Below are 25,868 nucleotides of genomic sequence, written 5' to 3' on the forward strand. Positions count from 1 at the left end.
ATTAGGAAAGGGATTTTGACCATCAGTCAATTTATTGCTTACATTGTCCAACTCCTGATGGCACTTCCTAGGCTGGTCAGGGAAAATCATGTTCTCCCTCTCAGTCCCTCTTTGTCATCCTTACTCTGGCTCCCAGCCCCATTACTCCATTCCTAGTCTGCCCCAGACCCCTCACCCCCTGGTCTTGGGCTGGTGTCCTAGCCCCTCTTGCAGGAGGTCTGAGAAACCCACTCAGTCTCTCCCCAGAACTATGGGCCAAGGCAGGCCCTTGGCTACCCTGACATGCAGTCGAGCTCTCCAACCACATGCCTCCACATCAACTTCTGCAGTGGGATAGATGCGGGTCTCGACATGAATACAGGAGACAAGAACTGGGAGGTAGGTGTCAATCCAGACTATTCAACCTCCCCAGGTCTTCCTGGACCAGAGTACACCCGCAACCTGAGTCTATAAGTCCCTTAACTACAGTTCCTCTCACCCTAACTGCTACTACCCACAGCAGAGCCCTCTGATTTTTGGAGCGGACCCCCACTGCTTGGGCCCAGTGTAGTTAACAATTGAGGTATCACATTCCATAATCAGGCAATTTTTTTTTTTAATATGCCCAGATTGACCACACCTGAAGCAAACCACAGGGCCCCGTGGTCCACTTCCACCAGTATTTCCAGTAGACCGCAGGGCTCCCCGGGTCCTTTGTAGGTGCTGTGCGCCCCCCTCAATGTTTAGGACGCTTGGGGTCTTTCCCCTTGAGGACTTCCATGGGTCACCCCTGGTGAACTCCACTTGGTTTACTATACTGTCCTGGCCGCTTGTCTCCTTCAGCCTCAAAGAAGGCTTCAGCTCGCTCCCTGGCTTCCCCCCCCTGAGGCCGGCTGGAAGTGCCGCACCCAGCTCTGCACCCCCAGGTAGAACCTTCAGGAACTGTTCCAGGACAACCTGATCCAGAACTTTCTCCACTGAACTGGTCTCTGGGCAGAGCCCCCACGTCACGAGGTCCTGTGGTTTCTGGGCCACTACCCGCGGTCGTGCCCCTTGCGGGAACAGTTCTACCTGGACCCTGTGCCCATAAGCCCCCGGAGTTGGCCCTAACCGGTCTAGGAGGGCTGCCTTCACCACTGGATAGGAGTCTGCCTGTTCATCGCTCACTGCCTGGTAAGCCGCCTGTGCCTCACCTGTCAGGAGCGGTGCTATGCAGGCTGCCCAAGTCAAATCCTCCCAGTCCGCTGCCTTTACCACCCACTCAAGTGTCCAGAGAAAACCCTGGGGATCATCCTCTGGTCTGAGCTTCGCCAGGCCCAGAGCCAAGTGGCCCCCAGTCCCATCACCAACTGCATTACCAGGCGTGGCACGGCCCAACCGCTTCTGTATCCACACCTGCTGTTTGGAGTGGACTTCTTGCCAATGGGCCTCCTGCTGTTTCTGTTGATTCTCCTTCAACTGCATCAGCAGGGCCTGGGTCAGCTGCTGCAGTTGCCCTGCCACTAACAGGCACATCACCTCCTCCATCTCTCCCCTTAGTCTAGGCGTGGGCTGAGATCCCACTTCTGGTACCATGGGTCACAGGCAGCCACCACTGCCCAACTCCAAGCATGCACTGCCAGGCCCAGTCTCACGGGGGTTTATTATTCCTTTATAACAAAGGTTAGCAAACAAGCAGAATGCCATCTTAATTCAATACCTGGCCCCCAGGCTTCAGGGCCATCCTTCCCAAGGGGCTCTGGTAGGGTTTCCAACTTTCTAATTGCACAAAACCAAGCACCCTAGCCCCACCCCTTCCCCGAAGCCCTGCCCTCTGCTCACAACATTCCCCCTCCCTCGGTGGCTTGCTCTCCCCAACCCTCACTCACTTACACTGGGCTGGGGCAGGGGGTTGAGGTGCGGGAGAGGGTGCGGGCTCCAGGGTGGGGCCAGAAATGAGGGGTTGAGGGTGCACGACAGGGCTCCAGGCTGGGCAGGGGGTTGGGGGGCAGAGGGGTGAGGGCTCTGTCTGGGGGTGCAGGCTCTGGGGTGGGGCCAGGGATAAGAGGTTTGAGGCATATGAGGGGGTTCTAGGCTGGGGGGTGGAGCAGAGGGGTTCACGGTGTGGGAGGGGGCTGTGGGCTGGGGCAGGAGGTTGGAGTGCCGGGGTGGGTGAGGGCTCCATCTGGGGGTGCAGGCTCTGGGGTGGGGCCAGGGATGAGGGGTTTGGGGTGCAGGAGGGTGCTCCAGGTTTGGGGGGGCTCAGGGCTGGGGCAGAGGGTTGGGTCAGGGGCTTACCTCGGGTGGCTCCCAGTCAGCAGCACAGCAGGGCTAAGGCAGGCCCCCTGTGTGTCTTGGCTCCATGCTGCACCCCAAAAGCAGCCAGCAGGTCTGGCTCCTAGGTGGAGACGCGGCAGGTGGGTGTGCATGCTGCTCTCACCCAGAGGCACCACCCCTGCAGTTCCCATTGGCCACGGTTCCCAGCCACTGGGAGTGCAGAGCTGGTGCTCGGGGCAGGGACAGTGTGCGGAGTCCCATGTCCCCTCCTCCTAGGAGCCAGAGCTGCTGGCTGCTTCCAGGGTGCAGCACGGAGCCAGGACAGGTAGGGACTAGCCTGCCTTAGCACCACTGACTGGACTTTTAATGGCCCAGTTGGCAGTGCTGACCGGAGCCGCCAGGGTCCCTTTTTGACCGGGTGTTCTGGTCGAAAACCGGACACATGGTCACCCTAAGGCAGCTTATGTCAACCATGTAGCAGGCCACAGTCTCCTGCTGTCAAAGTGCAGACATTTCTGAAAAAAGAAAAGAAGTACATGTGGCACCTTAGAGACTAACCAATTTATTTGAGCATAAGCTTTCGTGAGCTACAGCTCACTTCATCGGATGCATAAAGTGGAAAATACAGTGAGGAGATTTATATACACACAGACCATGAAAAAATACACATTGTAAGGAGAGTGATCACTTAAGATGCGCTATTACCAGCAGGAGAGTGGGGTGGGGGGAGAGAAAACCTTTTGAAGTGATAATCAAGGTGGGCCATTTCCAGGAGTTAACAAGAACGTCGGAGGAACAGTGGGGGGGGGAGGAATAAACAAGGGGAAACAGTTTTACTTAGTATAATGAGTCAACCATTTCTGAGCGGTGAAGCTGCAGGTCTCAGATGTGTCCTAGAGGGGGTGCTGCAGGCCAGGCTGCCCTTTGGCTGCCATTGTGCTTATAGTCACCAGGGGTGGCTGTTCCTGGGCGCTGGGGCGCGCTCCTGGAAAGAGTTTAAAATCAGAACCCAGCGATACACACGCCGCGCTGCTGCCTTTTGCGCGGCGCAGCAAGCAGAGCTGCTGATCCCTTGCAGTCACAAGCGGGCTAATTACGGAGAAAAGGGGGGTGAGGTAATCTCCTTTACTTCCCGGGCTAACTGCTGCTGGTGAGCGGGAAAGGCGTCCACGCTTACCCGGAGCTCTTCTTCACCAGCAGCAGCAGCTGGTCGCATGAAAGATATCCCCTCACCCGCCCGGTCCTGGGGCTGGCCCAGCGGCAACAACGCTGCATAAAAGGGATCGCGTTACGTTGGCACGTGCCCGGGGGTCTTCTTACTGCTGCCCGGGCTCAGTTCTTGTCCGGGTGAGGGCCGCCTCCCCCGAAGCGGCGCGGGCTGCGGCAGGTTCCCTCGCGCCCTGCCCGGCGCGCTCTTCAAGAGCAGCGGCCGCAGCCCGGAGCCGCGGGGGCTGCGTTTCAGCAGCGGGAGAAACGCCCCCTTTCGACGCGGTGCACAGAGAAGCAGGCTCCCTTCAGCAAGGACGGGGCCGCAGAAATGTAAGGGCCGGTTATCACCACGCCTGCTGTACATCACTTTTCCATCCTCGAGGAGCGCTGGAGAAGGGGCAGGGTTAGGTCCCTTTAAGCGTTGCATCCACAGGGGGAGGGGACCGTCTCTGTGGTTCCGGCTGCAACTACTAGGAAGTGGCTGTCTCAGTCCTCCCCTCTCTGCACCGAGCCGACTCAGGCCTCGGCCTGGGCAGCTGCTTGTGGCTTTGACGCAGCTGTGTGGACTCCTGGAGGTATGTGAGCAGCCGCTGCACAGGTGCCTTCTGATCTCCTTCCCCCTTGGTGTGGTTCTTACCTAGCTTCCTCCTTTTAGAAATCTCCCCTTTGTACTGACTGAGTGAGGCTAGTGCTGGGGAGGGTGCCAGAGCGAAAGCCTGGCTTGTGGTTTCCAGGATAAATACGGGCTGGGTGGGTAGCAACGGAGTTTCCCACTGTGCCTCAGCCCAGAGGGACCACAGCTAAGGGGTCAGTTCATTCTCCCTGGCGCTCTCAGGCCTTGGCCTGTTTGCGGAGCGGGCAAAGGCAGGGGCCAGATGGGCAGGATGCTGGGGTTTGTTATTTGGACTCGTCCTGCTGGGAATCAGACCAGATCCTACCAGAGAGCTTTTGTGAAGCAAGTTGGGAATGACTTTGGCCTAATCTGCATTAGAAAAGGTTTGCCGCTACTATAATTATGCCAGCAAACCCTCCTCGCACAGACCTAGCTTATATTGGCCGGGAGTGTTTTTTCCCAGGCGAGTGTATGCTGCTGGCAGTAATGAAATCAGCTATCCTGGTAAAGTCACTTTTTGCCAATGTAACTGATTCGACACTAGGGCTTTTGGTGGAATAGAAATGTTGCAAAAAAAATCCCACCCCTAACTGACATTAATATACTGGCAAAAGTTCCTAGTACAGCCCTGGTCAAGGACACATCCAACCAGGGGCTGGAACTGGACCAACACCCTAGTGCTGAGAGGCTGTGTGTCCCTTGTCTCAAGCTGTCTGGCTTCTTGAAGCTTAAGGGCCATGTCTGCAGTGAGGGTAAACTGGCATGTTTGCTTTATACCAGCAAAAGTTCTGGCCTTAAGTGTCTTACTCTAGAGGCAGTTCTACACTAGGGACTTCTGCCAGCACAGCTGTTAGTCTGGAGTGTGAAGAGCTGTGATCTGACATAGCTGGGTTGGGAGAAGTCCCTAGGCTAGGTGCAGCTCTGCCAGCAAAGATGTGCCTTTCCCAGTATAGCTTGTTTCGCTCATGGGGCGATTTTATTATGCTGGTAACAGCTTTGCCAGTTTAGCTACTGCCACACTAGGAGCGCTTTGCTGGTACAGTGTGCCGGTATCGCTATACCAGTAAGCTTTCCTTCTCCTCGCAAGAATATTATAGAATATTTTGTTTGCTGGTAAGTGGGGCTGAACCACTCTCTGACTTCTCAGACTGAAGATATGTCTACACTGTGGAGACTATGCCAATGTAATGATGTCAGCATAGCCCAGATGCAGCCTACACCGACAGAAGGAGTTTTTCCATCAGTGTAGGAACACCGCCACCCTGAATGACATTAGCTCCATTGACAGAGGCCCTCTTCTGTCAGTGTAGCTGCATCTATGCTGGGGGTGTTGTCGGTATAGCAATGTTGGTCAGGGTGTGGTTTTTCCAGACTCCCTGACCAGTGTAGTTATGCCAATATCACTTTTCTGCGTGGGGCCTGGGCTAAGCCTAAAAGGCCTGGGCTCCTCACGCAAGTGCAGCCTCTGCTCCGATATGCTCTTGAATGGGTGGAGAGAGCAGAAAGCCTCTTCCCAGCCCACGTATAGAGCCCAGATGAGGTGGCAGCAATGGGGGAGCAACAATGATCAGGGGATCCTGAGAGCAGAGGTAATAGAGCCTCTGAAATTAATGGAGATTACCATGCCGAGTCAGGTAGTCTGGTCCCATAGCCTCTCTCTGATTGGCCAATACCAGCCTTGGCTCTGTCAATACCCCTCAATCCTTACAGGCATTACTTCCTGCTATTCTAGTTGTGGGATTTCTTCATGCAGCAGCTCTGACATTTCTCATGATCTGCAGCATCTTCTGCCATTTTGCAGAAGCAGCTGATTGAATTCAATTAAATGAGACTTCATTGGCATGGCAAGCTATACAGGTGTTGCCAAGCATTCTACATTGTGTCCAGGGGTGTGATGATTTTGCCATGGCGGATAGGGTCTATGGTAGAGGAGCCCCTGGTGGATGATGAATAGGGAGCTGTTTCCTTGGAGATGCTAATAAGCACTGTGTGACAGGAGTGTCTTCTGTGACAAGGTCCATGAGGGAGGTGGAACAGACTCCAGCAATCTGGCATCAGGTTATGGAGCAACTATAGTGTTGAAGGAGAAAGGTCCGCTCATTGTTTCTAGTAGACTGTGTTCCCCTTTTCTTCTAAGGCTCCAGGAGACAGAGAAAAAGAGATGCCCTCAGTGCTGAAATGGTCTTCTCTACCAGAGGCAGGTAGGTCTCTTTGTTGCTAACCAAGGGGAATCTGCTGCTGATTCCCACTCCAGATCTTCTGTGTCTGTGGCCAGCTGGGTTAGCAGGTGCTGCAGAGCCAGGAGAGGATTGGGAGAGGGGAATTCCTTCTGTTGCTTTATCGTGAACCCCTCCCCTTCCTGGCAGTTAAGGAGCATCACTGGCATGTTGCCCTGGAAGGTGCAGTTGTGCTGATGGTGCTAGCTATCAGACAGGGCAGCTGCTACTGACCTAGGGGAGGGGGAATCCCAAAGGAAAGGCCTCTGGGGGTCAGAACTTGCCGGAAAGAAACCCCAAAATATCTCAGAAAATAACCTCTGTGATTAAAGGGAGTAAGATCCTGGGTCCAGCTCATCACTCACTGGACAGCTGGTGGAACTGGGATGTGGGAGGAAGAGGAGGGACATGAGTGCAAGGCTGTACATGCACTGGGTGGGGCAAGGACTAGTGAGAGGCCAAGAGCTCATGGGGTGGGGGCGGCAAACAGTTTTAAAAATTGTATTAAGATGATGATTTTAAAAAGTGAACAGTAAGAGTTTAAGCGTAGAAGTTTCTGGTTATCAGGGAATAACGTACAGATTATCAAGGGGTGCAAAGTTCCGTTTAAGATCGAATGGGGTAAGGAATACATAATCTGGAGTATCCCTGATTTGGGGTAAAAGGTTAACGGGTCAAAGTACAGACATTGAGATATGAGGGTATGTTGTTCATATAATGGCTATGTTCAGGTGTGGAGTATAAGCATAGGCTGGAGTTTGGTAGGTGACTAACAGCTGGCACCTATGTAACTCTTTACCTGTTCTGAGCGCTGAGTGATGACTCTCACAGCATCCAAACTGAGCAAAGAGGCTGCAGCGTTCGGGTGATGTAATTTGCTGCTGTATGTTGTATTTCAGGCATGGTCTCGGAAATGAAGTTCCCAGTTCCTTGGGGCCACATTGCAGCCAAGGCCTGGGGATCCCCGCAAGGCCGTCCCATGCTCTGCTTGCATGGCTGGCTGGACAATGCCAACACCTTCAACAGACTCATCCCATTGCTCCCTAAAGGTGGGGCAGATCTATTATGTTAGAGCCGCTGGTTCGCTGTTGTGGGGAGGGAGGCTACTCTGTGACTTACTGTCTTGCCTGCCTCTCTTTCAGATTACTGTTACATGGCCATGGATTTTGGGGGCCACGGCCTGTCATCCCATCGGCCCACAGGCTTTCCTTACCACTTCCTGGACTATGTGAGCGAGGTCCGCAGGGTGACAGCAGGTGAGCAGGCTGGGAGGACTCGCAGGGCAGGGAGCTTTGTGTTCCTGGCTCCACATCCAGAAAGGACTCCTCTTTCCCTCCCCCCCCGCCCTCCCCAGGCACCCTAGCAGTGACCAGTTATCCGCTGCTTCCTCCTGGCCTCACCATGACCCATCCTCCCGATAGTCCCCTAGGCCAGACTCCTTCTTGACTTTGGCTTTAGCCAGACTGAGCCCCAGGCTCCCTCAAAGAGCACTTCATCCAGAAAGTGCACTAGGTGCAGAGGGGGGATAATGCTGCTTATCTGGGCTCCAGGCACCATGGGACCCCAGTCAGGAGCTGAGCTTTGACCGCAGCAGGAGCCAGACCCCTCAGCAACCAAGGTGCAGGCACAAGAGGGTCCCTTCTCAAGAGCTGCAGGTCCACCAGCACCCAAGAGTGGTGCTCTGCACCCGCAGCCTGGATGAAGAGCCCAGTTTCTGACACTTTCTCCAGAGTGAGAAACATGAAACCACGTGATAGAAATAAAACCCCGTAAGAGCAGCAGTTACTGACCTGCTGATGTGTCCAATGGATCTGTGTACTGCTAGGCTCACTCCCTCTTACCAACTGGCCCCCAGGCTTCAACAGTTTGCGCTCTGCTCCCTGGCTCAGACCAGTGTTAGAAGAGTCTCTAAATTCTTCCTATCATACCTTTCCCTGTGGCTCATCAGTGGGTGCATGGAGTCCGTTTTTGTGTTTTACAACAGGGTCAGCCATAAACAAAAGCAGGCATGACCAGGACTCTGCAAATCCTCCGTGTCACCTGGTCCAATTTCCTGCGTGGTAGTGGAACTGGAAAAGCAGCTGTCTACTGCTCAGTGCCACCATCCATCTCCCCAGAGATGAAGGAGCACACACCACTTTCCTTTGAAGTGCTGCAGTGCGAACTCTGTCTTGAACATGCCAGGGCACATTTCTAGGAGCAGGATGGATGGGGCTGTAACTTCCAGGCTGATTTCCACAAACCTAGAGGGCTGTTATGAAAATGCATCATGTGATTTAGGATCCTGGCATGCTGAATTATGCCGTGGAATTTCACTAAGAGTAATAGTCCTTCCCCTGTACCACGGCCCCATCTGCCCTGTTCCCTATGAATACTCCACAGGAGAGCATTCAGAGGCTCGTTTTTCCTACAGTGCAGAACGAAGCCAGGCTCCTTTGTCTGACTGATGGTCCCAAGGACTTGCCCCGAATGGGAACAGCTGTGGCAGCTGAGATCTGTGAGCCAAAGAGAACTGCCTGGTACCAGCTCACAGGCAGTGAGAAGCTGAGGCAGGAGGAGGTTGGTCCCTCTAAACCTGGCCTATTAATCCATCCTATTTCCTGACAAGGAAGCAAAACATCAGAAAGGCTCTCTTTAGGTCCCTGTGTGTAGGGAAGTGGTGAGCGGCAAAACATCACTGCTGCTGTATTTAATCCAGCATCACTTGCCCCATAACCTCAGCCATACAGAACACAATGCCATCCACAGCCTCAAAAACAACTCTGACATCATAATCAAAAAGGCTGACAAAGGAGGTGCTGTCGTCATCATGAATAGGTCGGAATATGAACAAGAGGCTGCTCGGCAGCTCTCCAACACCACTTTCTACAAGCCATTACCCTCTTATCCCACTGAGGGTTACCAAAAGAAACTACAGCATTTGCTCAAGAAACTCCCTGAAAAAGCACAAGAAAAAACCCGCACAGACACACCCCTGGAACCCCGACCCAGGGTATTGTATCTGCTACCCAAGATCCATAAACCTGGAAATCCTGGACGCCCCATCATCTCAGGCATTGGCACCCTGACAGCAGGATTGTCTGGCTATGTAGACTCCCTCCTCAGGCCCTATGCTACCAGCACTCCCAGCTACCTTTGAGACACCACTGACTTCCTGAGGAAACTACAATCCATCGGTGATCTTCCTGATAACACCATCCTGGCCACTATGGATGTAGAAGCCCTCTACACCAACATTCCACACAAAGATGGACTACAAGCCGTCAGGAACAGTATCCCTGATAATGTCACGGCAAACCTGGTGGCTGAACTTTGTGACTTTGTCCTCGCCCATAACTATTTCACATTTGGGGACAATGTATACCTTCAAATCAGCAGCACTGGTATGGGTACCCGCATGGCCCCACAGTATGCCAACGTTTTTATGGCTGACTTAGAACAACGCTTCCTCAGCTCTCGTCCCCTAATGCCCCTACTCTACTTGCGCTACATTGATGACATCTTCATCATCTGGACCCATGGAAAAGAAGCCCTTGAGGAATTCCACCATGATTTCAACAATTTCCATTCCACAATCAACCTCAGCCTGGACCAGTCCACACAAGAGATCCACTTCCTGGACACTACGGTGCTAATAAGCGATGGTCACATAAACACCACCCTATACCGGAAACCTACTGACCGCTATTCCTAACTACATGCCTCCAGCTTTCATCCAGACCACACCACACGATCCATTGTCTACAGCCAAGCTCTATGATACAACCGCATTTGCTCCAACCCCTCAGACAGAGATAAACACCTACAAGATCTCTATCAAGCATTCTTACAACTACAATACCCACCTGCTGAAGTGAAGAAACAGATTGACAGAGCCAGAAGAGTACCCAGAGGTCACCTACTACAGGACAGGCCCAACAAAGAAAATAACAGAACGCCACTAGCCATCACCTTCAGCCCCCAACTAAAACCTCTCCAACGCATCATCAAGGATCTACAACCTATCCTGAAGGATGACCCATCACTCTCACAGATCTTGGGAGACAGGCCAGTCCTTGCTTACAGACAGCCCCCCAACCTGAAGCAAATACTCGCCAGCAACCACACACCACACAACAGAACCACTAACCCAGGAACCTATCCTTGCAACAAAGCCCGTTGCCAACTGTGCCCACATATCTATTCAGGGGACACCATCATAGGGCCTAATCACATCAGCCACACTGTCAGAGGCTCGTTCCCCTGCACATCTACCAATGTGATATATGCCATCATGTGCCAGCAATGCCCCTCTGCCGTGTACATTGGTCAAACTGGACAGTCTCTACATAAAAGAATAAATGGACACAAATCAGATGTCAAGAATTATAACATTCAAAAACCAGTTGGAGAACACTTCAATCTCTCTGGTCACTCAATTACAGACCTAAAAGTGGCAATACTTCAACAAAAAAACTTCAAAAACAGACTCCAACGAGAGACTGCTGAATTGGAATTAATTTGCAAACTGGATACAATTAACTTAGGCTTGAATAGAGACTGGGAGTGGATGGGTCATTACACAAAGTAAAACTATTTCCGCATGTTTATCCCTACCCCCACCCCGCACTGTTCCTCAGACGTTCTTGTCAACTGCTGGAAATGGCCCACCTTGATTATCACTACAAAAGGATTCCCCTCCCCCACTCTCCTGCTGGTAATAGCTCACCTTAAGTGATCACTCTGGTTGCAGTGTGTATGTAACACCCATTGTTTCATTTTCTCTGTGTATATAAATCTCCCCACTGTATTTTCCACTGAATGCAGCCAATGAAGTGAGCTGTAGCTCACGAAAGCTTATGCTCAAATAAATCTGTTAGTCTCTAAGGTGCCAAAAGTACTCCTTTTCTTTTTGCGAATACAGACTAACACGGCTGCTACTCTGAAACCAATGTTTTATCTATTGCTTTTTAGCCTTGAAGTGGAGTCGATTTACTCTGATGGGCCACAGTTTGGGTAAGTGACTCTTGTGCCAATGGCAGTTTGACCCCAGCAAACATTGGTGAATGATTAACTTGCATCACTTTCTTTTGGGAGAGAACAGACTGCAGTATTTTCTCTTAAAATGCCGAGCACCCCACCCACTTGATGCAATTATGTGGCAAACACCACACAATCATCTAAGCACTCCTTTAAAAAGAACTAAATGTCTAGGCCTCTTGAGTACAAGAAAAACAGTCAAAATGCAAAGTGGGTTTTGATCAACACAGTGCTGTCTTCCTGAGTTGGCAGAGAGCCTGAAACAACGGCTCTGTGAGGTGTAACCTCCTGGAACCCTCTTATTGATCTCATCAGGATGTTAACTTTAAATCCTAAGGATGACACTTTACATATCACTAACTCTTTTGCTGCTCATCTCTTTGGGCTTGTCTACACTGGCACTTTACAACGCTGCAACTTTCTCACTCAGGGGTGTGAAAAAACACCCCCCTGAGCGCAGCAAGTTTCAGCGCTGTACAGCACCGGTGTAGACAGTGCCCCAGCGCTGGGAGCTGCCCCTTCCATGGAGGTGGTTTTTTTAGAGCTCTCTCCCAGCGCTCTGCCGCGACCATACAAGGATACAAGGCACGTTAAAGTGCTGCCGTGTTGCCAGTGTAGACTAGCCCTTTGTCAGATGGGATGGGAAATGGGGTGGGTATGAAGTTCATGGGGGAATTGAGACATGCTGCAGGAAAGGAACGGCTCCCTCTTCTCCCTCCTTCTCATTTTTGCTCTGGAGAAAGAAGGGGAGATACAAAGGGAAGGAGAACAGGAAAGGGAGGGAACACGGAGGAAGCATGGAGGCATAAAGGTGACAGTATTCTCCCCCTGTGTGATGCTGAACGTAACTAACAGGACTTCCTGATATCCTCACTGTTGTGACATACAGTCCATATTCTATCCTTGATTGCCATCGGTGGGAGAAATGCTGTGAATTGAGGGGATCAAGTATCCCATAACTTATCCCTCAGGCCACAGACCATAATTAAAAATGTTCCTCTCCCCAGTGGGTTTGACGCCCCAGATCTGATCTATCCCTTCTGTGACCACATCTCCCTGGTCCCAAAGCACTGTACCATTTTTGGTGGCAGCTCTCCACTAGCCCGGGCTTCCCGCTGAGGCAGACTGGGTGTGGTTTCTGAAGGGAACTCCCCCACAGCCAGTATCCCTGCCCTATTTCCTACAGTGCCCCCTGCTGGGAGACTCACTGACCTGTGTCTTGGGATTCAAACCTCAGGTGAGATTGTTGCCTCCTTGTCAAGTGAGCGCTTCTAGGCCACCCCACCAATGCTCCCCGGCACCCTCCTGGTAGCTGTCACTCCGGGGAAGGGTGTTGCCCTGTACTGTGTTTACTGTATATAAGCCAAGTGTGGTCCTCTCTCTCACAGGTGGAAGTGTCGCAGGAATGGTGAGTACAGCAGCCTTTATTCATGGGGTTGACTCAGCTGGAAGGGTGATGGCTCCTATAGGCTGGGGGAATTAAGGGGCAGCCTGCATGGGACAGAAACAAATTTGTGTCTAAGAGGAGAGGAAGTCCCTCCCGATACAGGACACTTACGAGAATTGTGTACATTCTGGGCCAGCTAAGAACGTGACCCTTCTCTCTTCCTCCCTCTCACAATATTTCTGACTCTTTCCAGTTCTCCTGCATTTTCCCTGAGATGGTAGATAAGCTGATCCTGGTGGAATCTTATGGCTTCTTCCCAGCTCCTCAGGTTAGATTTTTCCCTTTGGCAGACACAGAAGAGAGAAACGACACGGTAAAGCAAAACCCCTCAGAAGGCTCATTCCTTGTACTGCCACTGGGGGAGCATGTTTCTCAGTGGTCTTCCCTTCGGGAGGTCATGGGCCCATTTCCAATTGCAGCGGGTAAAGGAACAAGAGGTTGAGAGATGTAAGACAACTAGAACAGTTCCCATCTTTTCCCCAGGCACAGTGCTGGTCAGAACAGATCTAAATGAACAATAAATGTCTGGAGCCACCTGGGGCTTCAGGATTTCATAGTGAAAAAACAATGCTCTTGTTTGTTATTCGTAATCATGTTCCTTAGGGTAGTACCTAAGGGCCAACCAGAAATGGGGCCCCATTGTGCTAGGCCCTGGACAAACACAGTAGCAGACTGTCCCAGGGCTGGGTGGCTCAGGGAACTGATGATGGGGCATGAAGACTTTCATTTCTAGTTCAGTGGTTCCAATCTGATCACAGATTCAGTATTGCCAACCCCAAATGTTCAAAAATCATGAGTCACCAAAAACCATGAGGTTGGCTTTAGAATCATGGGATGATGTAAAATAATAGATTTGGTGTTTTTTATTTGCCTTTTGCTTTCTGCGTTTTTAGGCTGCACGGGGTGTGTGTGTGTGTGTGTGTGTGTGTGTGTGTGTGTGTGTGTGTGACATTTTGAAGCTTTCTCCACAGCCACAAGGGCTAGAAACTTTTCTTTAAGAACAAAGACTGAAATCCTCACATAGCCACTTGGCTCCAGGAGCTGGGGCTTTAAGGAAAACAAGAATTATCACAAGACTCTTGACAAAACCGTGAGAGTTGGCAACACTTTTGAAACATAGCCTCTCTCCGGGTATGTCTATAGTACAGAGCCTGTGTCAGCACAGCCACTTAGTGTAGGCGTAGCATACGCCGATGGGAGTTTTTCTTTCAGAGTAGGAACACCAGCTCCCTGACAACATTAGCCATGTTGACAGAAGCCCTCTTCTATCGACATAGTTGTGTCCACACTGGGAGGTTTGTTGGCATAGCTATGCTAATCAGGGGTGTGGTTTTTTTCACACCCCAACTTTTAAGTGAAGACCAAGCCTCTGCACATACAATCACTTGCATGCTCAAATTCACAGTCACTTGTGCCAGGGCAGAACTTTCTTGTTCCAAACCCATTTGGACACAACAGTGAAGTGCAGGTTAATCGCAAATGGGCTCTGAAGGTATAAATTCTCCACTTGTCTATACATGCACGAAGTTGTACAGATGGGGACCATTCTGAGGCCCTTTGACAATGTCACCTTAGGGCCATTCCTTTCACATAGGTCACCAAAATAGTCATTGGAAAGGATTTGGTGGATCTCATTCCAGTTCCTAGTGGGACAGGCATTCACCCCACACCAATGACCATCACCACTAACTGGCTCTCTTGCTGGCAGGGTCAGGACAAAGGCCCAGGATTAGGTAGGGAAAGGAAGTTGAACTCCCCTCTTCCCTCTAGAGATGAGCCATCCAAGTCAGAGGTGAGATACTAAAGAATTCATAGTATTTTGTTCGTAAGAGGAGTGGTGTCCTTGGCAATAATTTGTCCTTCCCTGATCACCACTTCCATGCTGTATAGTGCTGCCATTCACTCCACCCCAGCATCCATAGTGGTTGTTCAGATGAGCTGTATGTAGTTGGTAAAGTGCTTTGAGATCCTTCAGGGTGAAAGGTGCTATAGAAACATAAAATCACTTCTGTTGCCCCCATCTCTGATTTCTAGGAAAGTGGCACATGGTTGGACTCTAAGAGGAAGGTGATTGAAAGTCTCCTGAGTCTGGAGGAGAACAAGCCCCAGCCCCCTAAAGTACGCAGCCCCCAAGAAGCACTGCAGAGGTGGGTGTCCCCCCCCCCCATCTTTGGTCTCTGTGGGAGATGGTGCCACCTCTGCCCTCACAGAGCTCTTGCAGTAGGTGGGTGTTCTCCTGGACAGAATTCTTGGGGGCCAGAACCATGAGATGCAGCTGACCCCTTTGTACTTTCCCCTCCCTTCAAAATCTGTAATTCATTTTCTTCCAGAATCTGAGCAGGGGCTCGTACCCCATTGCCAGCCCCCTGCTTCCTGTGGGGCTGGAATATGTTGGCTAATGTGCAAGAGCTGAACTGTCACTTGTCCTAGTTAGGTTTCAGAGTAGCAGCCGTGTTAGTCTGTATTCGCAAAAAGAAAAGGAGTACTTGTGGCACCTTAGAGACTAACCAGTTTATTTGAGCATAAGCTTTCGTGAGCTACAGCTCACTTCATCGGATGCATCCGTAGCTCACGAAAGCTTACGCTCAAATAAATTGGTTAGTCTCTAAGGTGCCACAAGTACTCCTTTTCTTCTTCCTAGTTAGGTTGTTTCCCTCCCACCTCGTCTCTCTCTATCATCCTCTCTGTTGATGCCTTCCACCCCCTACTTCTCCAACAGCACATGCTGTGTCTTCCCCAGGCTATTACAAGCCAACAATCACCTGACAGAGGAGAGTGGGAGGATCTTACTGCAGCGAGGAGCGACTGAGGTGCCGGGAGGTGAGGTGCCTCAGCTGCTCAGGGAAGTGATCGCCAGCTGGCTACAGAGCCCACGCCTTTAAGCCCAAAGTCAGCATGGGAGTGCCATCTGCTCCCTGGCCTACGCCCAAGGCCTGGGATAGCCTGGGTGTGAAGAGCCCCTGAGGTTTGAAAGAGTGACTACATTTGGAGGGTGGAGCTTCCTGTACCCGACAACTGAGGTCCAAGCCCACCTTTCCCCTCAGGCCATGGGGCTTAATTCATTTAACACTTGAGTAAAAAGAAGGAACCCCCAATCCATCGTTCCTCCCCTTCCCCCTAGATATGATCCTGGGGTAGCTAAAAAGCAGAGGGGGAGCTGGAACCCCGTGTGAATTCCTACCCTATGGGATGTAAATAACACTCTCTCCTTTCTTCCCAGGCCTGGTGTATAACAGAGACATGAGAGTCCTTAAGGTGAGTGCTGACGTTCTCCCCTGCCCCTTACTCTGACGGGGCCCTTTGCTGAGAGGGAAAAGACCTTCCCGTTTTAGGTCACATTGCATCTGGGTTCCATTTACCACCACCCTAAATCCCAAGCCATAGGTGCTGGAACTAGGGGTATGGTTTCCATTATATCCAGGGTTTACAGTTTGATTCAATGGCTCTCAGCACCCCCACTATACAAATTGTTCCAGCACCCCCATCCCAGGCTTATTCAGTGCTTTCCCCCCAGTTTTAGGTTATATAAGTGGCAGAGTTTCCTTGAAGAGACTGTTTTACACTCCAATAAGTTGAATTTACCGTACAGCTTTGAAACCCCACTGCAGTTAATGGGATTTCCTAAGCAGAGCAAGTTAGACCCTTTCAGATCTGACTGAACAAGTCCTCTCCCTCCCTATCCTAAGTCCCGGGAGAGTGGGAGGGTCCTTAGGGGCAGCTTTTCAGCTTGTTTTCCCTTTTGTGGGGTTGCCTTGGAAGTAGGGGGAGAGGGCAGGAGTTGGGGTGATCAGATATCCTACACCTTGTTGGACAGTCCTACCTTTCAACGAGTCAGGTCTGCCCTACAATACAGACCTATATCGGACTAACTGCGTCACTCAGGGATGTGAAAACTCCACATCCCTGAGCAATGTAGTTATACCAACCTAACCCCCAACATAGACAGCCACTGACATAGCTCCTGCCTCTCAGGGAGTGGATTAACTAAACCGATGAGTGCTCTCTCCCGTCATTTTAGAGTGTCTTCATCAAAGCACTGACACATTTTAAATGTAGACGTGCCTTCGGTCCTCATTCTGTCTGCCCTAAGGTAGGGAGCCAAGCAAGAGATTCAGCCAGCCTTTTTTAGGAAAGGCTTTCTCTAAAAGCTTTCTTTACGAACAACTTTGTGTGAATGGGGTATAACTAGTCACGCAATCTCTCAGAATCACTCTGGGGCCTAGGTAGCCTCGTATGTGAGACATGCACTAGAAATGCTCAGAACTGAGACTGTTCTCATTCTTGAACATATTACAGCACTTGGCTTTGATGTACTGGTGTTAGTGCAATTTTGAAACACTACTGGGTAGAAAGAAGTGCCTTGTTTCATAGCTCCAGCACCTTGTTGCCCTAACAAGATCACAAGGGTCTTTCACGTATCACGGTGGGCCTGCAGCTTGGATGGAGAGATCTGGGCTAGCTTTAATCTAGCTAGCGCAGCAAAAAAACAGCAGTGAAGGGACGGCAGCACAGACCCCAGCATGGGCTAGGGTGCGAGTACATACCTAGAGTCCAGACAGGCTTAGACAGTGGCGCAGGCTGTACGTGTCGCCACATCTTCCCTGCATTTTTAGTCACACTAGCTAGATTAAAGTTAGTGTGCATGTCAGTATGTGCCCTGCAATCTAGACCCACACCGCAAAACCCTGTTGCACTGATGGTAAGCCCCACCCAGGCCCCAGCATAGCCAATAGGGTGTAGTGTCAAATGTCAGATTCCCTGCCAACCAGGGAGTGCATTGCCCCCCAACCCGCCCCCCTGGAATTTACTGATGTCTGTGTCTCCATTTGTCTTTGCATCTGCAGCACAATCTAGACCCCCTGACTCTGGAGCAGTTTGTGAGCTTCTTGAGAAAAATCCAGGCCAGTGTCCTAATGATCATGTGAGTGATGCACAAGCATAATCAATATCTACCATCGGCCCCTTTCCATGTGCCCACGCCCAGGGTGTGTGGTGCACTGCAGGGAAGGTGTGAATAAAAACCCTTTCCATGTGTGGAAGGTAGAGTTAAGGATTTAATACTGATAGGAATTAAATAAGCTTGGTGTATAACAGCTCCATGACACCCTGCCAAACACAAACAAAGCTAGCCCCCTGCTCAGCTGCTTTTGACAGGGCGGTAGTGCCACTTCCTGGAGCAAGCCTCATTCCCCTTCCATGGGTTCCTTCACCTACTCCATGGCAGGTGTTTGTTCACCTACAGAAAAGTGCATGGACACCAGTTCTCTCTTGCTTGCTGATCCCTCATAATTAAGGCTACGTTTTAGTCATGGGTATTTTTAGTAGAAGTCATGGACGGGTCACAGGGAGTAAACAAAAATTCACAGGCCGTGACCTGTCCATAACTTTTACTATATACCCCTAACTAAAACTTTGGGCCAGGGGCCCGTGGGTGCTCTGGGAGGAGGGGGGTCCGGGGCGCTCCTGGGGGTGGTGGCCCAAGACCCCCACTGGGGTGGGGGGGCCACGGCAGGCAGTGGCCCACAGTCCAGGGCCCCTGTTGGGGGAGGGTTGGCTGGGCTCACAGGCTCCCTACCTGGCTCCCCATGTCCCTGCAGTTTCTAGGCGGTGGAGGGGCCAGGGGGCTCTGTGCACTGCTCCCACCACAAGCGCCGGCTACGCAGCTCCCATTGGCTGGGAACAGCAGCCAATGGGAGTTTCGGGGGCAGGGTCTGCGGGCACAGGCAGAGCCCCCTGGCCCCTCTGGCTAGGAGCTGCAGGGCCATGACAGCGGGAGCCGGGGAGCCTCCGACCCCGAGGTAAGCACCCCCCATGCTTCCCAACCCCCTGCCCCTAGTCTGGACACACACCCAAACTGCTGCTGCGGGCCCAGAGGCTGCCTGACTCAGGCAGCCCCTGAGCCAGCACCAGCTGCTGCAGAAATCATGAAAGTGGTGGAATCTGTGACCTCCATGACAGACTTACAGCCTTACTCATTACTAACAGGAAGAAGCTGAGTCAAGGAGCCCTTCACAACTGGCTAGCACTGCTGGACACTCAGGGAGGGAGAGTCTCTAGGCTGTCAGAGAGAACCCCCAGTGTAGTATTCATGCTTCTTCTGATCATCTACCCCATGGGAAGCCTGCATTTCCCAACCCATGCAAGGGGCTGCCACCATCCCCCCTGTTAAAGGTGGATTTTCTTATCCTTTCTCCCAAGGCTCAGGCTTTCTTCCCCTTCTGCAGGATTCTCCCCACTTCCTTGGAGACTCCTGCTCACTGGGTCTTTCAAAGCTTGTATCTGTGCACGTGTGTGCACAGGCTCCCAAGGGGTCACTAATGTGGGCCCTATGCTGTAACCTTTGTTACCCTGCTCAGAAATGGGAGCGAGAGAGAGAAATACTTGTAGTGGAGCTCTCATGGTGGAAAGACCCATTGTATAACATTGCTCAATTCCTGTGGTGTGTATGTTTCACTCCCACCTGCTGCTCTCTGCTGCCAGCTTGCTCCTCCTCTCAATCCAACCCAACCCAACTCCCAATTCACCCTGGCACCGCATGAGTGGGCTGGAATAACAGTGGGAGAAGCCTGATTTATAAAAGCAGGTGCGTGTGCGTGTGTGAAATGACCAAAGATTCTAAAATGGCTGAGTAGGAGAGCTACTTTCTGGAGTCTGCCTTTAACAAGAAAAATAAGCACACAGCTCTCATCCAGTCTGGATTGCATGCATCCTAGAGCATTATGGCAATGAACTATCAACTTTACTCTAGGCACTACCGTAATATAAATAATAATATTTTCAAAATAGTAGGGGAAAGTTTGTTTCTCTCTTTTCTTATCCTTCTACGGGGATCTCTTTCATAAGGGGAGGAGGCACTAAACACGGCAATGCAGACACAAAGTGCAGGTAATAAAGTTAAATAACACTATTGGGCCCTACGCTAATAGCTATAAGCCACCCTCAGGTGTGTATGAAAGAAGGGTGTCAGTGCATTTCTCAGGTTTAGGTCACACACACAGACACCTGAGGCTGGTGCAATAACCTGCTAGGGTGCCCCCCGTGATGGCTTATTGCTGTGATCAATGGCAGTGTCTCACAAGGGAAGCTTTCGGAGAGGAGCTGGTGTTAAGCTCAGATGTAGAACAGGTGGCAGACAGCACACTGAAGACCTAGCACTGCTCCCCTTGAAGTGTATGACAGAGATATTCATGTCACTGGGAGCCCAACTGGGCCCTAAGTGTATAGATTATACTGTACCGACTAATAGTGAGGGAGGATGAGGCAACCCAAGGAGGAGACACTAAGGAGTTAGCTCGGAAGTGGATCTCATTATAATAATACCTACCTCTTTTATAAAGCACTCATCATCAGTAGATCTTAAATGCTTTACAAAGGAACTTAGTATCATAATATCAAGAAACCTGAGAAGGTCTTTAAAACTCTGCCTTTAGCTACTTCTCATTGCCTAATTCTCTCTCTCCACCAGTGATGCTAGCCTGGCTTACCCGTTTCTCCACTCCTCCCAGGGTTGGAAAACCCATCCCCAAAACTAATCTAAAACTATTACCACTGCCTCCCTCAAAGCTCTCAACTGCCCGCTTTTATCACAGCTCCTCTAAGAAGAGGCAGCTGGGCATAAATTGATGATAATTTAAACAAGGCAAAACAAGTAAATTATAAACATTATATTCCCCTGCTCACTTCTGTATGTTGCTCCTCTTCTTATAGGACAAGATCTGCAGGGCTGATGTCATGTCCACTTAACCTGTCTCTCATCCGATTGGGACCTCAGAGCACCTCTATAAAATATAAAATAAAACCCCACTAGAAGTTGAGGGGGGAAATGGAGGAGGAGAAACTAACTGCAGAGCTGGCTTAGCCTCCTTCTGTTACAGAAATAGAACCCTGAGCACTTTTACCTAAGGAGAACATGTTCTTAAGTGTCTAGCTGTTTCTTCTGGATCCAGTAGAAACCAAGAACATTCTGGAGACATCTTGAAAATGTGGGGCGGGAGAGGACTTGTAATCTCACATTGCACCACCTTGTGGAAGAAATGCAGTGTTACACCCTCCCATAATAGTTAAAACTGGGACACTGGGAAAAACTGGACTTGTTTGTGGGGTTTGTTTTGTTCTCTCTAATTTGTCTGTTTTTGCATTTCCTGAGTGGCTGCTCTTGTAGCCCCTTGTGCCCTATTGGCCAGAGGAGGCTAATGCCGGGGATTGTTTAATGGATAAAACCAAACATGCACATGCACAAAGGGGGAGGAGGGGAAGCCACCAGGGAGAGATGGAAGGGCTGGTTGGGTGAAAGCACCAATTAAGCTGGGTTTCAGACCCTAAGCAAAGCTGTCCTGGCCTTGGCTCTCCTAAGAACTTGACCTTCACATAACTGAGCCCTGGGAAGGGTAATTTCCTGAGCTTATGCACCATGATCAATCCACTCTTTCAGCAGGGGCTTTGATAGATAATGGACCCCTGAGTTTGGTCCTTCCTCCTCTCACTCAACTAAGTGAGTCTAACCCTTGGTGTCCACAAAACAGTCATATAGTCCAGTCCCAGCCTACACATATGTGACTGTGGAAAGCAAGATGAGCTTGTTCAGTTTCTCTAACTGTGTCTGGTCTCTGTGATTCGCGTCTCAGGGAAGGAGAGCAGCTAAGATCTGTGGAGATGTGGCCCAAGACACACTGTGCGTTACATGGAACTTTGTGACTGTTTTCTAGAGCACAGGATGGAATATTTAATCCTGAAGCTGAAAACATGAGCCGGTACTTTGTGAAGCCCCTGCAGGAAGCATTCCAGTCCAACCTGAAGGTGAGAGCAAGCACCAGCCAGACATGCCCAGTCACTGCGGGTTTGTGCACACAGGGAAATAGCATTCTGTGTGGAGTCGGACACTCTTATTCCAAAATAAGCATCCCCCTGGGGAGTTCTACTGGACTAGCTTTAGTGCCTTAAGCTCACACCCTTCATCATTCTGGTTGTCTCCTTTATTTGAAGCATTAGGCTGCCCCACTTAGCAACTGCGAGGCCAAGTCCTTCTCCACTTCCAGTTATTCCCACCCTCACCAGCCACCTGATGCCTCAAATGAAGGAGATCCCCTGCCCCCTCAGAGGGTGCGTCAGACAATCTGCCACCCTAGGCGCTACATCAGTGCTCCGCCTACCCCATGGTTACAATTCCTTAACATAGGCAGAGCCAGGTTTGTACCATTTTTGATGAGGCTAAGCCCACAGCAGGGGCGCAAGGGGCAGAGCCTCCCCCATGCTGGGGACTTGTGAGAGGGGCAAGGGGAAGCCCCCATTTAGGCACAAAAATTGAAAATAAGGGCACAAGGTAAAGTCTGGTCTACATGCATTGGATAAACCTCTGGGGCTAAGCCTGGCTATAGCCCTGGCCTGGGTGGGTGGATGGGTAAGTGACCCCAGCCCAGGGTCTGATATAAAGATGTGTAGGACCTAAAGGACTCCTTTAGAACAGCACCCACATTTCAAAGGGGACACCCCATGAAGAGACACGAGTGACTCCCTGCAACTTCCTGACTGACCCCCTTTCAGGGCCACGGTGCAACACGTAAAGCAGTGTGCTCCTTCATAAATAGGCTGCCCTGGAAGGATCCAGCACTGGGATTCCCCCATCCTGAGGAACCAGCAGCCCTGCGTTAGGGATCTAGCTGAGAGCACCGTGTGCTGGGACTCGTGGCATAGGGGTCCATCCATCCGCCCTCCCCGAAGCAAACCCTTCTGGGTGTCAATCCAAAGGGAACCCTACGTTTCAGGGGGAGTTGCACCAGGCCAGTGGGGACTCCTAACATGAAGGCGTGGGGGTATGCAATACATGGGTGGAACAATGTATCATTGCTGTGTACTGTATTGTTTGATTAAAACTTATACTGTGTGTGTATAGATATATATTTCCCTGGAACCCACCCACACTTTACATTAATTCTTATGGGGAAATTGGATTCGCTTATCATTTCGCTTAAAGTAGCATTTTTCAGGAACATAACTACAACATTAAGTGAGAAGTTACTGTAGGTTAGTATTTGTATGGGAGAGCTGCATGGACCAAACAGTGGTGGGGGATAATAAAGGGAGACTGGAGTCTGGATGAGTGCGACTGGGAGGCCAGGACCTGGGTGTCTGTGAAGACCAGGACAGAGAGGAGACAAATGGGGTATGGCGGATGGGGTAGGAAAACAGGGTCAGGGAGCAGCTCCTGGGGCAGGTGGGGAGAGTAGGAGGACATGGTGAGGTGGGACAAACCTCAGGGGGTAAGGAAGACTGGGGAAAGGGGCAGGTGGGGAGAGTAGGAGGACATGGTGAGGTGGGACAAACCTCAGGGGGTAAGGAGGACTGGGGAAAGGGACAGACCCCAGGGGATCAAGGGCATGGAAATTGGAAGGACTGCAAAAGTTGGGGGAGCGAAGCCCTGACCATCCTGGACCCTTTGAGGGAGCCCCCCAGTCTGAAGCCCCTACTTCACCCTCCCAGCTGGCAATCCTGAGGCCCTTGGGTGATGGATCCAACCTGCTTCCCAGATGAGCCACCGTGCCCTTTCAGCAGCCAGCTGGTGAGAGTTCAGCTGCTGGCATGAAGCAGAGTGGGACCCAGGGGCCAGCCAGGCCAGGCTGCAGCGTGCTGCAGCCCAGCCAGGTTTTAAAAGTGCCTCAGGGGAGGGGGCAAGCTCTTCGGCCTCTGTCTCCAGTGCTTATGGGGGCAGATGAGCTGGGATAAATAGGGGGCAGAATGCCAGGTGGAAGATCGGCTAGCTACATAGGACGGAGATCAGGGACAGGAAGGCTAGGATGGTGGGGGGGTTAGTATATGGGAAAATGGGGGCAGGATCCCAGGCAGGCAGGGGTATCTGGGGTTAGAGTAGACACCAAGGATAGAGAGGAACAGGAGACTAGGACAGGAGGGGCAGGCAGGGGGTGCCACATACCTGTCAGTGGGGGCCCCCTCATTCTTTGGCTCATCCAGGGACAGGCCACCAGGGGCTAAGATGAGCCCTCCAGCTACATGGTCCGTGGCTCATATGCTAATGTGCCCAGGGTGCTGCTGACATGTGTTAACAGTTTGTTAATGTGCTTTGATCTTTGCTTTGAAACCAGACAAGATCAAAGTGCTTTAAGGAACCAGTAATGGATGCAGGATCCACAGACAGCCCACACCTCATCAGTTAGTGTGGGGCAGATGACACCCCAGCATGCGGTGAATCTGCTGCCCTAAGCAGCTGCCTCATTTGCCTGCCCCTACTGCAGCCTCTGTCCCCATGTTTAGTACTGTTCATTGCAGAAGCCATCTCCCTGTCCAACTCAGTTGATCATTTGACAACCTTGCAGAATGAGATGATTATGCTTATTTTAATTTGCATGTCCACAGCATCTGCTAATGAAGTTATCCCTTTCTTCAAGAAAAACATTTAGCCTCAGCATTTAGCTTGATGACTTCCTGTTGCAGTGAGTTCTACAGACTGTGTGGAGAAGTATTTCCTCCAGTTCACGTCTCCGTGTTCTCTCTCTTGGTCTCTCTCTAGCACTTCCAGTTAGCCAAGGTGACTGGGAATCATTTTGTCCACCTGAATGACCCTGAAGTAGTGGCTGGGCTCATCAACATCTTCCTAAAGAGGGACCAGAGCTCCAAAGCCAGGCTGTAGCCTGGATTCCTGCATCAGGGCTTGACTCCCAGCTTCCCAGGGCAGACAGCAGCAGTGACAAGAGGACAAGGAGCTTAATAGTCTTGCATGCAAGACGAGACACCACCACACCGTTACCTGGCTGGACCCTAAAGTTTTCCTCATTACATCATTTTCATCCTTTTGAGCCCAGTGGCTTGGAATGGCAAAAGAACCTGTCTAAGCAAACAGGCGCTGAGGACTCTTCTCAAAGAAGAGCGGCGCAAATTGTTTTGTGTTCAAAAGGAGATGGGGAGGAGTCCCACCTCATGCCTCCACTTCACATGTTATAGCAGCAGCTTCTGGATTTAAGGTCCGCTTTCCAGTTAAACCTGCTGCAGTTTGATCAGCAGGAAGCAAACCCTCTTGCTTTGTTTTGATGATGTGCTGCCTTGGAAAGGACTGGGAGGGGTAAACCAGGCACTTCCACACCACTACTGACAGCTTATGATATACATAAACACTATCTCTATACACAAGAAGTGAGTTCTTTGATATTGTATGACATTCCACCTCTCTTCACCCTGTAACTGCCTCCTACAACAATTCTGCATCGCTCTTGTTTCATTGAGCATTTTAGCCAGGACTGACATGAATTTATTCTGGCACCAGCTGCAGTCTCAGCTGCTGGGTGCACAATGCAGGTTCTGCTCCTTCGCAAATTACAAGAGATACGGGGGGGGTGGGAGGAAAGAATACCAAGACTAATTGGCTTCCATGAATCAATGTTCACGCAGAGCCAAGACACCAGAGCACTTCTTGCACTGGGAAAGGCTGCTGCAGCTTGCCCTTTCCCAGAAGGCAGGTGTCAGGGGCTTCTGAGGAGAGTACAGCATTTGAGCAAAAAGCCACAATCTGGTATTACGACGGGAGTAAAGGGTGGCATTGCTTGAGGGAGACAGACAACCCTGTAGGAATACACAGAGTTAGGCTATGAGCAGCAGCCATTGTGATGCATTTTCTAGCGTCTACTCAAAGCTGAGCTATCCATTAGCTTGTAAATGACCCCAGAGGTGATCAAAAGAGGTCACACTCTTCCCATGCACTAACCAAGCAATAGCCTAGTTGTAATAAAGGGGGCCACTTACTCCAAAAGCGACCTGGACTGTTAAAACAGATTCACCCTTATTTGAAAGAAAGCGTACGAGGGGCTTGTGGGGGGAGAATCATGGGCCTGCGGGGGCTCCCTCCCCCAGACAAAGCTCTACAGAGAGGCCTCCTTGAGCACCAGCCCTTTGGTCAGAAACACAAGATGCTTTGACACTGTCTTGTGAATTTACTGAAACAGAGGATAAGCCAGAGTAGCTCAGTACCCTAAAGGCAACAAGCAGAAGGCCCATGGGGGACTCTAGTGCTCCACATCCCTGACAGCAGGGAGGGAAGCAGGAACACCTGCCTTGTGAGCCTGCAAGCACCAGCACAGCACTCACACCCAGCTGTTTCTGAAAACCTGCCACAGGGCAAGGCCTA

The 25,868-nt window shown here is 51.0% G+C and overlaps 1 protein-coding gene across 6 annotated transcripts; it reads left to right on the forward strand.

Moving 5' to 3' along the window:
• The first annotated feature begins 3,780 nt into the window (after positions 1-3,780).
• On the forward strand, positions 3,781-24,877 carry SERHL2 (serine hydrolase like 2). 6 transcript variants are annotated; one of them, XM_043544461.1, is made up of 14 exons: positions 3,781-4,042; positions 6,195-6,258; positions 7,173-7,322; positions 7,416-7,529; positions 11,227-11,268; positions 12,681-12,700; positions 12,933-13,007; positions 14,448-14,531; positions 14,774-14,886; positions 15,459-15,559; positions 15,960-15,994; positions 17,584-17,660; positions 21,445-21,535; positions 24,261-24,877. In XM_043544461.1, exons 2-14 carry the CDS (start codon positions 6,219-6,221, stop codon positions 24,378-24,380), a joined length of 1,062 nt encoding a protein of 353 aa, XP_043400396.1. In that variant the 5' UTR covers positions 3,781-4,042; positions 6,195-6,218; the 3' UTR covers positions 24,381-24,877. The 6 variants fall into 6 exon arrangements, with proteins under 6 accessions (XP_043400396.1, XP_043400401.1, XP_007064131.2 ...); XM_043544466.1 differs by having other exon boundaries at positions 3,781-4,019; positions 15,480-15,559; XM_007064069.4 differs by lacking the exon at positions 14,448-14,531 and having other exon boundaries at positions 3,781-4,019; positions 15,480-15,559.
• Positions 24,878-25,868: the final 991 nt, after the last annotated feature.

This window comes from Chelonia mydas, chromosome 1, assembly GCF_015237465.2.
Source record: "Chelonia mydas isolate rCheMyd1 chromosome 1, rCheMyd1.pri.v2, whole genome shotgun sequence".
In the NCBI taxonomy this organism is placed as follows: Eukaryota; Metazoa; Chordata; order Testudines; family Cheloniidae; genus Chelonia; species Chelonia mydas.